The sequence below is a fragment of the Pecten maximus genome, chromosome 10 (assembly GCF_902652985.1).
Source record: "Pecten maximus chromosome 10, xPecMax1.1, whole genome shotgun sequence".
Classification (NCBI taxonomy): Eukaryota; Metazoa; Mollusca; class Bivalvia; order Pectinida; family Pectinidae; genus Pecten; species Pecten maximus.
Genome location: NC_047024.1, coordinates 35106581 through 35122615, shown reverse-complemented (window position 1 = coordinate 35122615; position 16035 = coordinate 35106581). Strand labels below are relative to the sequence as shown.

General features: G+C 41.0%; 1 protein-coding gene across 1 annotated transcript in view; it reads left to right on the top strand.

Moving 5' to 3' along the window:
* Positions 1 to 587: 587 nt before the first annotated feature.
* Positions 588 to 16035, top strand: part of LOC117336751 — a 40328-nt gene continuing 24880 nt past the window's right edge. Inside the window, exons 1-3 of the mRNA XM_033897378.1 lie at positions 588 to 1015; positions 14106 to 14252; positions 14558 to 14699. Coding sequence (XP_033753269.1) covers positions 14151 to 14252; positions 14558 to 14699 — 244 coding nt within the window. The 5' untranslated portion in view covers positions 588 to 1015; positions 14106 to 14150. The remainder of the gene's footprint in view (positions 1016 to 14105; positions 14253 to 14557; positions 14700 to 16035) is intronic.

Below are 16035 nucleotides of genomic sequence, written 5' to 3'. Positions count from 1 at the left end.
ATTGCATCACGAAGCAGAAAACGCATTATTAACATTAATATATACGCTCTGTTAAACGTGGTCATGTTGTCATTTTATGTTTTCAGAGGTCTCCACACAAATCTATATTGTTGTTCGTATTTGTCTTGGTTTTATCGATTTTTACTGGGAACTACGATTTCGTTACACATCTGTATTATCCGATTGTATTTGGTATATACCTATCACTGACTTATTTATATCTACGTAATATTTATATATGTGTCTTTATTACAAGAAAGTTATAGTAATACATAAATGTTTATTGACATAAACATTAGCCTGGAATAGGTGTTAAGAACAGATGTTTACTTAGTCCCAAGATAGAAAAAAAACTTATTTGTATTTATAGTTATTGAAACCCAAGCTATTATCTACGTAGCTTGTCTATTGATCTGTAAGCACTAACTCACCGAATTGTGGTGCTGTACAATCACACAATGTTACCTGATACCCAGGTAGTCATCATAAACACAATGTACGACTGATATATGCGAATGTTTCAGTATAGGGCAACCGTTCTCACATGTACAGGGGGATCGACTTATCGTACCTTAGTCGGCTAAAAGAAGGACATTTTATATATCTATAACACAACGTACCTTGGTCACATGTAGGAGCAAAGGCTGGCGAATATGTTAATAGAACGTACAGTCACACCTACATATGTATTGGAAATATATACTGCATATGCCGAAAAATTAATAGTATTTGAGTGACATTTTAACCTGATAATTGGGTTTTAAATTTGTGTTTGCTTTGAAAGAATGCCATAGTATATAATGTATTTACGTCTCCATTTTGAACTGGATCCTATGGAGTGTTACAAACTAGATATGCCTCACTGCAGCTCTGACGCTAGTCTGCCTTACTATTCCACATACAGCGTGTATGACAACTAGATGACCTACATCTTGCTATCGGTGAAGTCGTTTGCTTGGAAGTGTACGGCATTATCTTAAAGAATTACCGATTTTAACTCATGTTCGTATGAAAGGTAGGATCATTTTATTTATTTAAGTATCATGTAACGTCATATGATTTCACACTTCGTCATAATGCTATGTATGAAGCAAGCACTATGAAACATGTCTGGAAGACGATCATGTTTGTTATATAAGAGACACGTGTATACAGTTCTATAACAACTGACAATCATTTAATCCATTGCTTAAGCTTAAGTGTGATACAACGACCATTTAATACGCGCGTTCACATTGATATAGGATCAGCATCGGTTAAACAACGGCAGGTGTTATACCATTATTCTATTTACGATAAAAATATCACTTCTATCAAATTAAATCTATCATATGCCACAGTGGTTGATATGAATTATTAGACCAGGCCTCAGTTTCATGAATATTCCTTGATTAAAAAAAATCTCGAAACTTACGGGATTAATGTTCCTAAAGTAAGATTTGACTATATCCAATAACGGTTTCTTTTCAAAATTTTACGTAAGAAATATTGATAAAAGCCGAGCCAGAAATATACCACTGTCGTTTATAAACTTTTTTACCGGAAATATAATTCTGCAATTTCGTTTTTATTCAAATGTCTAGAAACAATATACCAAATTAGTTTTTACATCATGATATTATCATAGATGTTTCAAAGTCATTTTTATATCATTATTCTATCACGAATATACCAAATTCTTTTCTATATCATGTTTTTACCAGAAATACACCAAATTAGTTTTTATACTATTAACTTACCAGATATATACCACTATTGGTTTGGTGCTGATTATCCAGTAGTATGTCCTATTAATGATGATCATTATTACGTTGTTAACTTACACCAGTTAACGTTTACACACTACGGTTGTCTACTACTACAGAACTGGCGATCTGTTTGTATGTATGTGATTTCTGTAATTTCAGTTTTGTATGATAATCGTTTCCTCTCTGAAAGCATGGCTTTGAAACGTCTCTTCTTACGTCATTAAATAATTAAGTGGATACAATCTAAAACATGAGGAAGATTAAGCATCACAGACCACTATTCAAAGCTAATTGGTTACAGTAAGGCATCCTTACATTGCATTATAGAAATGACCTGACTTGCTTAGAAAAGCAATAATGGCGAATCATTTCTCTAGAGTGTTTCGATCAATTGGGTTTTTATATCTACTTTTGGTAGGGCTGAGCCTTGAGCCTTGACCCATGACTAGGTACACATCCTTCCTGCGTAAAAGGTAAATATTTAAATACGAATTTCAAAAAAAAAAAAAAAAAGATTTCTATCAAAGCTTTTCACACTCAAATAGACTTTGAATAAAGCAAATGACAATGTATGAACTGTAACACAAAGGGCTAAAAAGTTATAGAGAAGACAACCTGATGTTGTTTCGCTACACGAGGCAGCTTAAACCAAAAATGTGGCCGTTGAGTAAGAAATTTTCGGAATAGTTTGAAGCATACACACAAAAATGCGTAACACCTAAACATGATTTTTAGCTCACCTGGACCGAAGGTCCGGTGAGCTTATGTCATGGCGCAGCGTCCGTCGTCCGTCCGTCGTCTGGAGTCTGGAGTACGTTCGTCCGTCCGTCCGTCGTCCGTCAACATTTGCTTCAAATCGCTACTACTCAAAAAGTTCTTATTTGATTTTGACCAAATTTGGCCAGAAACATTCTTGGCAGAAGGGGAACAGATTTTGCATAAATGGTGACTCTGACCCCAAAGGGGCCAAAAGGGAGGGGCCCAATAGGGGAAATAGAGTTATTCGTTTAAATCGCTACTTGTCATAAAGTTATGAATGGATTTGAACCCAATTTGGTCAGAAACATCCTTGGGGGAAGGAAAACAGATTTTGCATAAATTGTGACTCTGACCCCCGAGGGGCCAAAGGGGCGGGGCCCAATAGGGGAAATAGAGGTAATTCATTTGAATCGCTACTAGTCATAAAGTTATAAATGGATTTGAACCCAATTTGGTCAGAAACATCCTTGGGGGAAGGGGAACAGATTTTGCATAAATGGTGGCTCTGACCCTAGAGGGGCCAAAGGGCGGGGCCCAATAGGGGAAATAGAGGTAATTCCTTTAAATCGCTACTTGTCATAAAGTTATGAATGGATTTGAACCCAATTTGGTCAGATACATCCTTGAGGGAAGGGGAACAGATTTTGCATCAATGGTGGCTCTGACCCCAAAGGGGCCAAAGGGGCGGGGCCCAATAGGGGAAATATAGTTATTCCTTTAAATCGCTACTAGTCATAAAGTTATGAATGGATTTGAACCCTATTTGGTCAGAAACATCCTTGGGGGAAGGAAAACAGATTTTGCATAAATTGTGACTCTGACCCCCGAGGGGCCAAAGGGGCGGGGCCCAATAGGGGAAATAGAGGTAATTCATTTGAATCGCTACTAGTCATAAAGTTATGAATGGATTTAAACCCAGTTTGGTCAGAAACATCCTTGAGGGAAGGGAAACAGATTTTGCATAAATGGTGGCTCTGACCCCAAAGGGTACAAAGGGGCGGGGCCCAATAGGGGAAATAGAGGCAATTCCTTTAAATCACTACTAGTCATAAAAGTATGAATGGATTTGAACCCAATTTGGTCAGAAACATCCTTGAGGGAAGGGGAACAGATTTTGCATAAATTGTGACTCTGACCCCGAGGGGCCAAAGGGGCGGGGCCCAATAGGGGAAATAGAGGTAATTCATTTGAATCGCTACTAGTCATAAAGTTATGAATGGATTTGAACCCAATTTGGTCAGAAACATCCTTGGGGGAAGGAGAACAGATTTTGGATAAATGGTGGCTCTGACCCCAAAGGGGCCAAAGGGGCGGGGCCCAATAGGGGAAATATAGTTATTCCTTTAAATCGCTACTAGTCATAAAGTTATGAATGGATTTGAACCCTATTTGGTCAGAAACATCCTTGGGGGAAGGAAAACAGATTTTCCATAAATTGTGACTCTGACCCCCGAGGGGCCAAAGGGGCGGGGCCCAATATGGGAAATAGAGGTAATTCATTTGAATCGCTACTTGTCATAAAGTTATGAATGGATTTAAACCCAGTTTGGTCAGAAACATCCTTGGGGGAAGTGGAACAGATTTTGCATCAATGGTGGCTCTGACCCCAAAGGGGCGGGGCCCAATAGGGGAAATAGAGGTAATTCCTTTAAATCGCTACTAGTCATAAAGTTATGAATGGATTTGCACCCAATTTGGTCCAAAACATCCTTGGGGGAAGGAAAACAGATTTTGCATCAATGGTGACTCTGACCCCCGAGGGGCCAAAGGGCTGGGGCCCAATAGGGGAAATATAGTTATTCCTTTAAATCGCTACTAGTCATAAAGTTAAGAATGGATTTGAACCCTATGTGGTCAGAAACATCCTTGGGGGAAGGAAAACAGATTTTGCATAAATTGTGACTCTCACCCCGAGGGGCCAAAGGGGCGGGGCCCAATAGGGGAAATAGAGGTAATTCATTTGAATCGCTACTAGTCATAAAGTTATAAATGGATTTGAACCCAATTTGGTCAGAAACATCCTTGGGGGAAGGAGAACAGATTTTGCATCAATGGTGGCTCTGACCCCAAAGGGGCCAAAGGGGCGGGGCCCAATAGGGGAAATATAGTTATTCCTTTAAATCGCTACTAGTCATAAAGTTATGAATGGATTTGAACCCTATTTGGTCAGAAACATCCTTGGGGGAAGGAAAACAGATTTTGCATAAATTGTGACTCTGACCCCGAGGGACCAAAGGGGCGGGGCCCAATAGGGGAAATAGAGGTAATTCATTTGAATCGCTACTAGTCATAAAGTTATGAATGGATTTGAACCCAATTTGGTCAGAAACATCCTTGGGGGAAGGAGAACAGATTTTGCATCAATGGTGGACTCTGACCCCAAGGGGCCAAAGGGGCGGGGCCCAATAGGGGAAATATAGTTATTCCTTTAAATCGCTACTAGTCATAAAGTTATGAATGGATTTGAACCCTATTTGGTCAGAAACATCCTTGGGGGAAGGAAAACAGATTTTGCATAAATTGTGACTCTGACCCCCGAGGGGCCAAAGGGGCGGGGCCCAATAGGGGAAATAGAGGTAATTCATTTGAATCGCTACTAGTCATAAAGTTATGAATGGATTTGAACCCAATTTGGTCAGAAACATCCTTGGGGGAAGGAGAACAGATTTTGCATAAATGGTGGCTCTGACCCCAAAGGGGCCAAAGGGGCGGGGCCCAATGGGGGAAATATAGTTATTCCTTTAAATCGCTACTAGTCATAAAGTTATGAATGGATTTGAACCCTATTTGGTCAGAAACATCCTTGGGGGAAGGAAAACAGATTTTGCATCAATTGTGACTCTGACCCCCGAGGGGCCAAAGGGGCGGGGCCCAATAGGGGAAATAGAGGTAATTCATTTCAATCGCTACTAGTCATAAAGTTATGAATGGATTTAAACCCAGTTTGGTCAGAAACATCCTTGAGGGAAGGGGAACATATTTTGCATAAATGGTGGCTCTGACCCCGGAGGGGCCAAAGGGGCGGGGCCCAATATTGGAAATAAAGGCAATTCTTTTAAATCGCTACTAGTCATAAAGTTATGAATGGATTTGAACCCAATTTGGTCAGAAACATCCTTGGGGGAAGGAAAACAGATTTTGCATAAATGGTGACTCTGACCCCCGAGGGGCCAAAGGGCTGGGGCCCAATAGGGGAAATATAGTTATTCCTTTAAATCGCTACTAGTCATAAAGTTATGAATGGATTTGAACCCTATGTGGTCAGAAACATCCTTGGGGGACGGAAAACAGATTTTGCATAAATTGTGACTCTGACCCCGAGGGGCCAAAGGGGCGGGGCCCAATAGGGGAAATAGAGGTAATTCATTTGAATCGCTACTAGTCATAAAGTTATGAATGGATTTGAACCCAATTTGGTCAGAAACATCCTTGGGGGAAGTGGAACAGATTTTGCATCAATGGTGGCTCTGACCCCAAAGGGGCGGGGCCCAATAGGGGAAATAGAGGTAATTCCTTTAAATCGCTACTAGTCATAAAGTTATGAATGGATTTGCACCCAATTTGGTCCAAAACATCCTTGGGGGAAGGAAAACAGATTTTGTATAAATGGTGACTCTGACCCCGGAGGGGCCAAAGGGGCGGGGCCCAATAGTGGAAATAAAGGCAATTCTTTTAAATCGCTACTAGTCATAAAGTTATGAATGGATTTGAACCCAATTTGGTCAGAAACATCCTTGGGGGAAGGGGAACAGATTTTGCATAAATGGTGACTCTGACCCCAAAGGGGCCAAAGGGGCGGGGCCCAATGGGGGAATAGAGGTAATTCCTTTAAATCGATACTAGTCATGAAGTTATGAATGGATTTGAACCCAATTTGGTCAGAAACATGCTTGGGGCAAGGGGAACAGATTTTGCATAAATGGTGGCTCTGACCCCACAGGGGACAAAGGGGCGGGGCCCAATAGGGGAAATAGAGGCAATTCCTTTAAATCACTACTAGTCATAAAAGTATGAATGGATTTGAACCCAATTTGGTCAGAAACATCCTTGAGGGAAGGGGAACAGATTTTGCATAAATGGTGGCTCTGACCCCAAAGGGGTGGGGCCCAATAGGGGAAATAGAGGTAATTCCTTTAAATCGCTACTAGTCATAAAGTTATGAATGGATTTGCACCCAATTTGGTACAAAACATCCTTGGGGGAAGGGGAACAGATTTTGCATAATGGTGACTCTGACCCCCGAGGGGCCAAAGGGGTGGGGCCCAATAGGGGAAATAGAGGTAATTCCTTTAAATCGCTACTAGTCATAAAGTTATGAATGCATGTTCTAAAAACAATTCTTGAGGTCTTTCAGACCCTAGAGAGTATGGACTTCATTAATCTTTAAAGCAGTTCGGATTCCCACACTATAACCATATATAGCATTGTTAGAGATTTACAAATAAAACAAATTGAATATGAACATTATTTTGACATTTGGTCTAATCCAACCAGGTGAGCGATACAGGCCCCATGGGCCTCTTGTTACATAAACAACAGTTTTTAGCTCACCTGGACCAAAGGTCCGGTGAGCTTATGCCATGGTGCGGCGTCCGTCGTCCGTCCGTCGTCCGTCAACATTTGCTTCAAATCGCTACTAGTCAAAAAGTTCCTATTGGATTTTGACCAAATTTGGTCAGAAATATCCTTGGCAGAAGGGGATCAGATTTTGCATAAATGGTGACTATGACCCACAAGGGGCCTGAGGGGCGGGGCCCAATAGGTGAAATAGAGGTAATTCCTTTAAATCGCTACTAGTCATAAAGTTACGAATGGATTTGAACCCAATTTGGTCAGAAACATCCTTCGGGGAAGGGGAACAGATTTTGCATAAATGGTGACTCTGACCCCAAAGGGGCCAAAGGGGCGGGGCCCAATGGGGGAATAGAGGTAATTCCTTTAAATCGATACTAGTCATGAAGTTATGAATGGATTTGAACCCAATTTGGTCAGAAACATGCTTAGGGTAAGGGGAACAGATTTTGCATAAATGGTGGCTCTGACCCCAAAGGGGACAAAGGTGCGGGGCCCAATAGGGGAAATAGAGGCAATTCCTTTAAATCACTACTAGTCATAAAAGTATGATTGAATTTGAACCCAATTCGGTCAGAAACATCCTTGAGGGAAGGGGAACAGATTTTGCATAAATGGTTGCTCTGACCCCAAAGGGGCCAAAGGGGCGGGGCCCAATAGGGGAAACAGAGGTAATACATTTGAATCGCTACTAGTCATAAAGTTATGAATGGATTTGCACCCAATTTGGTCAGAAACATCCTTGGGGGAAGGGGAACAGATTTTGCATAAATGGTGACTCTGACCCCCGAGGGGCCAAAGGGGTGGGGCCCAATAGGGGAAATAGAGGTAATTCCTTTAAATCGCTACTAGTCATAAAGTTATGAATGGATTTGAACCCAAATTGGTCATAAACATCCTTTGGGGAAGGGGAACAGATTTTGCATGAATGGTGACTGACCGCAATGGGGCCAAAGGGGCGGGCCCAATAGGGGAAATAGAGGTAATTCCTTTAAATCGCTACTAGTCATAAAGTTATGAATGCATGTTCTAAAAACAATTCTTGAGGTCTTTAAGACCCTAGAGAGTCTGGACTTCATTAATCTTTAAAGCAGTTCGGATTCCCACACTATAACCATATATAGCATTGTTAGAGATTTACAAATAAAACAAATTGAATATGAACATTATTTTGACATTTGGTCTAATCCAACCAGGTGAACGATACAGGCCCTATGGGCCTCTTGTTACATAAACAACAGTTTTTAGCTCACCTGGACCAAAGGTCCGGTGAGCTTATGCCATGGTGCGGCGTCCGTCGTCCGTCCGTCGTCCGTCCGTCGTCCGTCGTCCGTCAACATTTGCTTCAAATCGCTACTAGTCAAAAAGTTCCTATTGGATTTTGACCAAATTTGGTCAGAAATATCCTTGGCAGAAGGGGATCAGATTTTGCATAAATGGTGACTCTGACCCCCAAGGGGCATGAGGGGCGGGGCCCAATAGGGGAAATTGAGACAATTCCTTTAAATCGCTACTAGTCATAAAGTTATGAATGGATTTGAACCCAATTTGGTCAGAAACATCCTTTGGGGAAGGGGAACAGATTTTGCATAAATTGTGACTCTGACCCCCGAGGGGCCAAAGGGGCGGGGCCCAATAGGGGAAATAGAGATAATTCCTTCAAATCGCTACTAGTCATAAAGTTATGAATGGATTTGAACCCTATTTGGTCAGAAACATCCTTGGGGAAGGAAAACAGATTTTGCATAAATTGTGACTCTGACCCCCGAGGGGCCAAAGGGGCGGGGCCCAATAGGGGAAATAGAGGTAATTCATTTCAATCGCTACTAGTCATAAAGTTATGAATGGATTTAAACCCAGTTTGGTCAGAAACATCCTTGAGGGAAGGGGAACATATTTTGCATAAATGGTGGCTCTGACCCCAAAGGGGCCAAAGGGGAGGGGCCCAATAGTGGAAATAGAGGCAATTCCTTTTAAATCGCTACTAGTCATAAAGTTATGAATGGATTTGAACCCAATTTGGTCAGAAACATCCTTGGGGGAAGGGGAACAGATTTTGCATAAATGGTGACTCTGACCCCAAAGGGGCCAAAGGGGCGGGGCCCAATCGGGGAATAGAGGTAATTCCTTTAAATCGATACTAGTCATGAAGTTATGAATGGATTTGAACCCAATTTGGTCAGAAACATGCTTGGGGTAAGGGGAACAGATTTTGCATAAATGGTGGCTCTGACCCCAAAGGGGACAAAGGGGCGGGGCCCAATAGGGGAAATAGAGGCAATTCCTTTAAATCACTACTAGTCATAAAAGTATGAATGGATTTGAACCCAATTCGGTCAGAAACATCCTTGGGGAGAAGGGGAACAGATTTTGCATAAATGGTTGCTCTGACCCCAAAGGGGCCAAAGGGGCGGAGCCCAATAGGGGAAACAGAGGTAATACATTTGAATCGCTACTAGTCATAAAGTTATGAATGGATTTGAACCCAATTTGGTCAGAAACATCCTTGGGGGAAGTGGAACAGATTTTGCATAAATGGTGGCTCTGACCCCAAAGGGGCGGGGCCCAATAGGGGAAATAGAGGTAATTCCTTTAAATCGCTACTTGTCATAAAGTTATGAATGGATTTGCAACCAATTTGGTCAGAAACATCCTAGGGGGAAGGGGAACAGATTTTGCATGAATGGTGACTGACCCCAATGGGGCCAAAGGGGCGGGCCCAATAGGGGAAATAGAGGTAATTCCTTTAAATCGCTACTAGTCATAAAGTTATGAATGCATGTTCTAAAAACAATTCTTGAGGTCTTTCAGACCCTAGAGAGTCTGGACTTCATTAATCTTTAAAGCAGTTCGGATTCCCACACTATAACCATATATAGCATTGTTAGAGATTTACAAATAAAACAAATTGAATATGAACATTATTTTGACATTTGGTCTAATCCAACCAGGTGAGCGATACCGGCCCCATGGGCCTCTTGTTACATAAACAACAGTTTTTAGCTCACCTGGACCAAAGGTCCGGTGAGCTTATGCCATGGTGCGGCGTCCGTCGTCCGTCCGTCGTCCGTCGTCCGTCAACATTTGCTTCAAATCGCTACTAGTCAAAAAGTTCCTATTGGATTTTGACCAAATTTGGTCAGAAATATCCTTGGCAGAAGGGGATCAGATTTTGCATAAATGGTGACTCTGACCCCCAAGGGGCATGAGGGGCGGGGCCCAATAGGGGAAATTGAGACAATTCCTTTAAATCGCTACTAGTCATAAAGTTATGAATGGATTTGAACCCAATTTGGTCAGAAACATCCTTTGGGGAAGGGGAACAGATTTTGCATAAATTGTGACTCTGACCCCCGAGGGGCCAAAGGGGCGGGGCCCAATAGGGGAAATAGAGATAATTCCTTCAAATCGCTTCTGGTCAAAAAGTTCCTATTGGATTTTGACAAAATTTGGTCAGAAACATCCTTTGGGGGAGAAGAACAGATTTTAAATAAATGGTGACTCTGACCCCCAAGGGGCCTGAGGGGCGGGGCCCAATAGGTGAAATAGAGGTAATGCCTTTCAATCGCTACTAGTCATAAAGTTACGAATGGATTTGAACCCAATTTGGTCAGAAACATCCTTTGGGGAAGGGGAACAGATTTTGCATAAATGGTGACTCTGACCCCAATGGGGCCAAAGGGGCGGGGCCCAATAGGGGAAATAGAGGTAATTCCTTTAAATCGCTACTAGTCATAAAGTTATGAATGCATGTTCTAAAAACAATTCTTGAGGTCTTTCAGACCTTAGAGAGTCTGGACTTCATTAATCTTTAAAGCAGTTAGGATTCCCACACTATAACCATATATATAGCATTGTTAGAGATTTACAAATAAAACAAATTGAATATGAACATTATTTTGACATTTGGTCTAATCCAACCAGGTGAGCGATACAGGCCCCATGGGCCTCTTGTTACATAAACAACAGTTTTTAGCTCACCTGGACCAAAGGTCCGGTGAGCATATGCCATGATGCGGCGTCCGTAGTCCGTCCGTCGTCCGTCAACATTTGCTTCAAATCGCTACTAGTCAAAAAGTTCCTATTGGATTTTGACCAAATTTGGTCAGAAATATCCTTCGCAGAAGGGGATCAGATTTTGCACAAATGGTGACTCTGACCCCCAAGGGGCCTGATGGTTGGGGCCCAATATGGGAAATAGAGGTAATTCCTTTAAATCGCTACTTGTCATAAAGTTATGAATGGATTTGAACCCAATTTGGTCAGAAACATCCTTTGGGGAAGGGGATCAGATTTTGCATAAATGGTGACTCTGACCCCCAAGGACCTGAGGGGCGGGGCCCAATAGGGGAAATTGAGCCAATTATTTTAAATCGCTACTGGTCATAAAGCTATGAATGGATTTGAACCCAAATTGGTTAGAAACATTTTTGGGGGAAGGGAAACAGATTTGGCATAAATGGTGACTCTGACCCCCGAGGGGCCAATGGGATGGGGCCCAATAGGGGAAACAGAGTAATTCCTTTAAATCACTACTAGTCATAAAGTTATGAATGGATTGAACCCAATTTAGTCAGAAACATCATTGGGGGAAGGGGAACAGATTTTGCATGAATGGTGACTCTGACCCCCGAATGGCCAAAGGGGCGGGGCTCCATAGGGGAAATAGATGTAATTCCTTCAAATCGCTACTAGTCAAAAAGTTCCTATTGTATTTTGACCAAATTTGGTCAGAAACATCCTTGGCAGATGGGAATTCGATTTTGCATAAATGGTGACTCTGACCCCCGAGGGGCCTGAGGGGCGGGGCCCAATTGGGGAAATTGAGGCAATTCCTTTAAATCGCTACTAGTCATAAAGTTATGAATGGATTTTAACCCAATTTGGTCAGAAATATCCTTTGGGGAAGGGGATCAGATTTTGCATCAATTGTGACTCTGACCCCCAAGGGGCCTGAGGGTTGGGGCCCAATAGGGGAAATAGAGGTAATTCCTTTAAATCGCTACTTGTCATAAAGTTATGAAATGATTTGGATCCAATTTGGTCAGAAGCATCATTTGGGGAAGGGTAACAGATTTTGCATAAATGGTGACTATGACCCCGGAGGGTCCAAAAGGGTGGGTCCCAATATGGGAAATAGAGGTAATTCCTTCAAATCGCTACTTGTCATAAAGTTATGAAAGGATTTGAACCCCATTTTGTCAGAATTATCATTGAGGGAAGGGAAACAGATTTTGCATAAATGGTGACTCTACGCCTAAGGGGCTAAAGGGATGGGGCCTAATGGGGAAATAGAGGTAATTCCTTCAAATCGCTACTAGTTATAAAGTTATGAAAGGATTGGAACCCAATTTAGTCAGAAACATCATTGGGGGAAGGGGAATAGATTTTGCATAAATGGTGACTCTGATCTCCTGGGGCCAAAGGGGCGGGGCCCCATAGGTGAAATAGAGGTAATTCCTTCAAACCGCTACTAGTCATAAAGTTTTAAATGGATTTGAACCCCATTTGGTCAGAAACATCCTTGGGGGAAGGGGAACAGATTTTGCATAAATGGTGACTCTGACTCTCGAGGGGCTAAAGGGGCGGGGCCCCATAGGGGAAATAGAGGCAATTCCTTCAAATTCCTACTAGTCATAAAGTTATGAATGGATTTGTACTCAATTTGGTCAGACACATTATTAGGGGAAGAGGAACAGATTTTGCATAAATGGTGACTCTGACCCCCGAGTGGCCAAATGGGTGAGGCCCAATAGGGGAAATAGAGGTAATTCCTTTAAATCGCTACTTGTCATAAAGTTATGAAAGGATTTGAATCCAATTGGGTCAGAATTATCATTGAGGGAAGGGGAACAGATTTTGCATAAATGGTGACTCTGACTCTCGAGGGGCCAAAGGGGCAGGACCCCATAGGGGAAATAGAGGTAATTCCTTTAAATCGCTGCTAGTCTTAAAGTTATGAATGGATGTTCTAAAATCAATTCTTGAGGTCTTTCAGGCCCTTAGAGAGTCTGGACTTCGTCATTTCTTTAAAGCAGTTGGGATCCCTACACCATAGCCATCTATAGCATTGTTTGAGATTGACAAATAAAACGAATTGAACATGAACATTATTTTGACATTTGGTCTAATCCAACCAGGTGAGAGATACAGGCCCCACGGGCCTCTTGTTTTAGAAAAGATTTTATCACGAGCTAACCGTATATATAAAATATCTCCGTTAATATATTCTTTTTAATTACACTGGTTTTTAATAACAGTCCCACCCACTGGTTTTTAATTACAATCCCACCCACTGGTTGTTAATTATAGTCCCACCCACTGGTTTTTAATTACAGTCCCACCCCTCTAGTTTTTAATTATTGTCCCACTCAAGTAGTTTGCCTTATATTAGTTGAGGAATATTCAAGTCTGATGTTGTTTGCCTGATGTGATGCGTTTTGCTCATATGAAGATGAAAAATGGAGCCACTAATATGCAAATTTATAATATCATCCCACTGAAAACTTTGACGATTTAACGAAACACCCAAACACGTCACAGGAAAGTAATAACGTGCTAAGAAGCTTGTTTCTATGTTTACGTGTGCACGCAAAAATTACTTGTTGATCAAAAGAAGCATTTGGTCACCTTCGACATTCCAGTGGTCACAGTCAGGATCTCTGCTCCCCTGGAATATGTCATGACAAAGTTGAATGTTCGGTCGCCGCCATCTTGTTGAGGAAACAAAAACACTAGTTCGGACCTTTGATGTACACCAAATACATCTGAAGGTCACCATACCATTAAAAATTGGTATTGATTTAGCGATTGGTCAGATGTATTTATTGGCATCAATCAAATTACTGGTGCCTTCGAGTTTGCCACGAAAATATCACATGGCTGGAGTATTGAGGATATATATAACACCTCACCTCGTCTGTTGAGACTGCAGCAAATACAGATAATATTGCATATATATGTTTACTAGTATCATGCAATAGCTGTGCTATATTCAACACAGAGTTGTCTATGCTTGTTATTCAGGAATAGCTCCAGAAACGTCTAAGAAGACTCCACACATATCCAGCAATGCCAGCAGGTGCTGTGCCGTTTCCCTTCGGAGATTGTCGGGTGTGTAATGACCGCGCCACGGGGGTACATTATGGAGTGGCTTCTTGCGAGGGATGCAAAGTAAGCATATGCTATGTATTTCGATAAAGTGCGCATATATTTATATATATAGATACACATTGTAGATAATACAAGAAACGGTCTTTTTTTGTTCTAAAGTAGTGTGTTTGGCTCTTAAGTACATATTATTGCTATAGAACTAAACCAACAACAGATAATAACGACGTACTGGTAATAACAGAATCAAAACTCTTACTCAAAAACGGTAAAATAAGGGCAAAATAAAATAATAAAAATACAAATCTGAGTAGAAACACTTTAACATAAGGGCAATAAGCTACACTTTTGTTATTGACTATTTGTAGGGATTCTTTAAGAGGAGTACAACAAGAGAAGAGAAATACAAGTGTTTCTTTGGAGGTTCCTGTCTTTTGACACCACAGAACAGAAGCCGATGTAAAGCATGTCGATTCCAAATGTGTTTGAAACAGGGCATGGCTATTGACGGTATGTATATGGCATTTTGGAGCAGGTGTATTGTTTCCATGTCTTAAAGGTTGGGGTTTTGCTTGTGGCTACATATTATTTTTATTGTCCTCGCCACATTTATTGACTTTAATAAATGTCGTATTTCCTACATAACATGAGCTTGCATTGACCTAAAATCAATATCTTAGATCTTATTAGATACAGTTCGGAAAGGAAAGCTGGCAATATGAAATCTGCAAAATACATACTCGTAATAAATCTAAATTGTAATATGCTGGTACATGTATATATTCTTTATAGAATTGATGGAGTTTATCTAGAATAAAACATGACTATATACATATTGCTTTCGGAGATTATGTTCATTTCGAATCAAAACTAGACTCATTTTGTTAATACAAAGACTTTAGAATTATGTTTTTGTTTCCATATTTCGTTCGTTTATTATTCTTATGAATGAATATTACTTAAATGATAGATGAACTGTTGGATAGAAAATAATGACAAAAACACCATATCAATGCTTTAGTTCATCCGGTTTACTGGTCAGGTGAGCTTATGACGTTGCGTGGCGCCCATCATCTGTCAACTTTTTTTTCTGAAAATCAATATTAGCTTGAACAATTCAATGAGTTTTGAGTCCGAAATATCCTTAGGGGAGGGCAAATTTTGTTTATATCGTGAGCCTAGTTCTGTTGGTTTTTAGCGGCAGGGTCTAGCAGAAAAATCAAGCAAATTCTTTAAGTTTCTTCTCTGTAGGAACGACAGGATTTTGTCCAAATTTGGTCTGAATCATCTTATAACTAGTCGATGTAATTCCCCGCGTGCAGGACAGGAAACCCCAATAATTGGGGCGACGAGGAAAGTTTCAAAACACTTATTTGTCTATTGGAATGGAAGTAGTTTGCCAAAGTTTGGTTAAGAGCATCCTTGGGAGAAGAAGACGAATCAATTTTATATAAATTGGTGTGTCCTTACCACTTTAGGCCCAAAAGAAAGGGGTTAAATACTAGGGAAAGCTTAGCATATTGTTCAATATTCTTCTACTTCTGACAAAGGGTTTATCCTAATTTGATCCATAACACCCTTTGGTGAAGGGGACATGTTTTTCATAAACGGTAGGGCTGACTCTCAGGCATAAAGAAGAAAAGCCTTAAAATCCTTCTTCTGTTGGGATGAAGGTTTGTTTACCAATATGCCTACAGCATCTAAAGCATCAATAGATGAAGATAATTCGATTTTGTTAAGCTGAGGCCCCTGAAGTCAAAGGGACGGAGTCTAATATGAGAAATTTAGCAAATTCTTCAGAATCCTTCTTCCTCAATATCGATATAAGTATTAAGATCAAATTTCA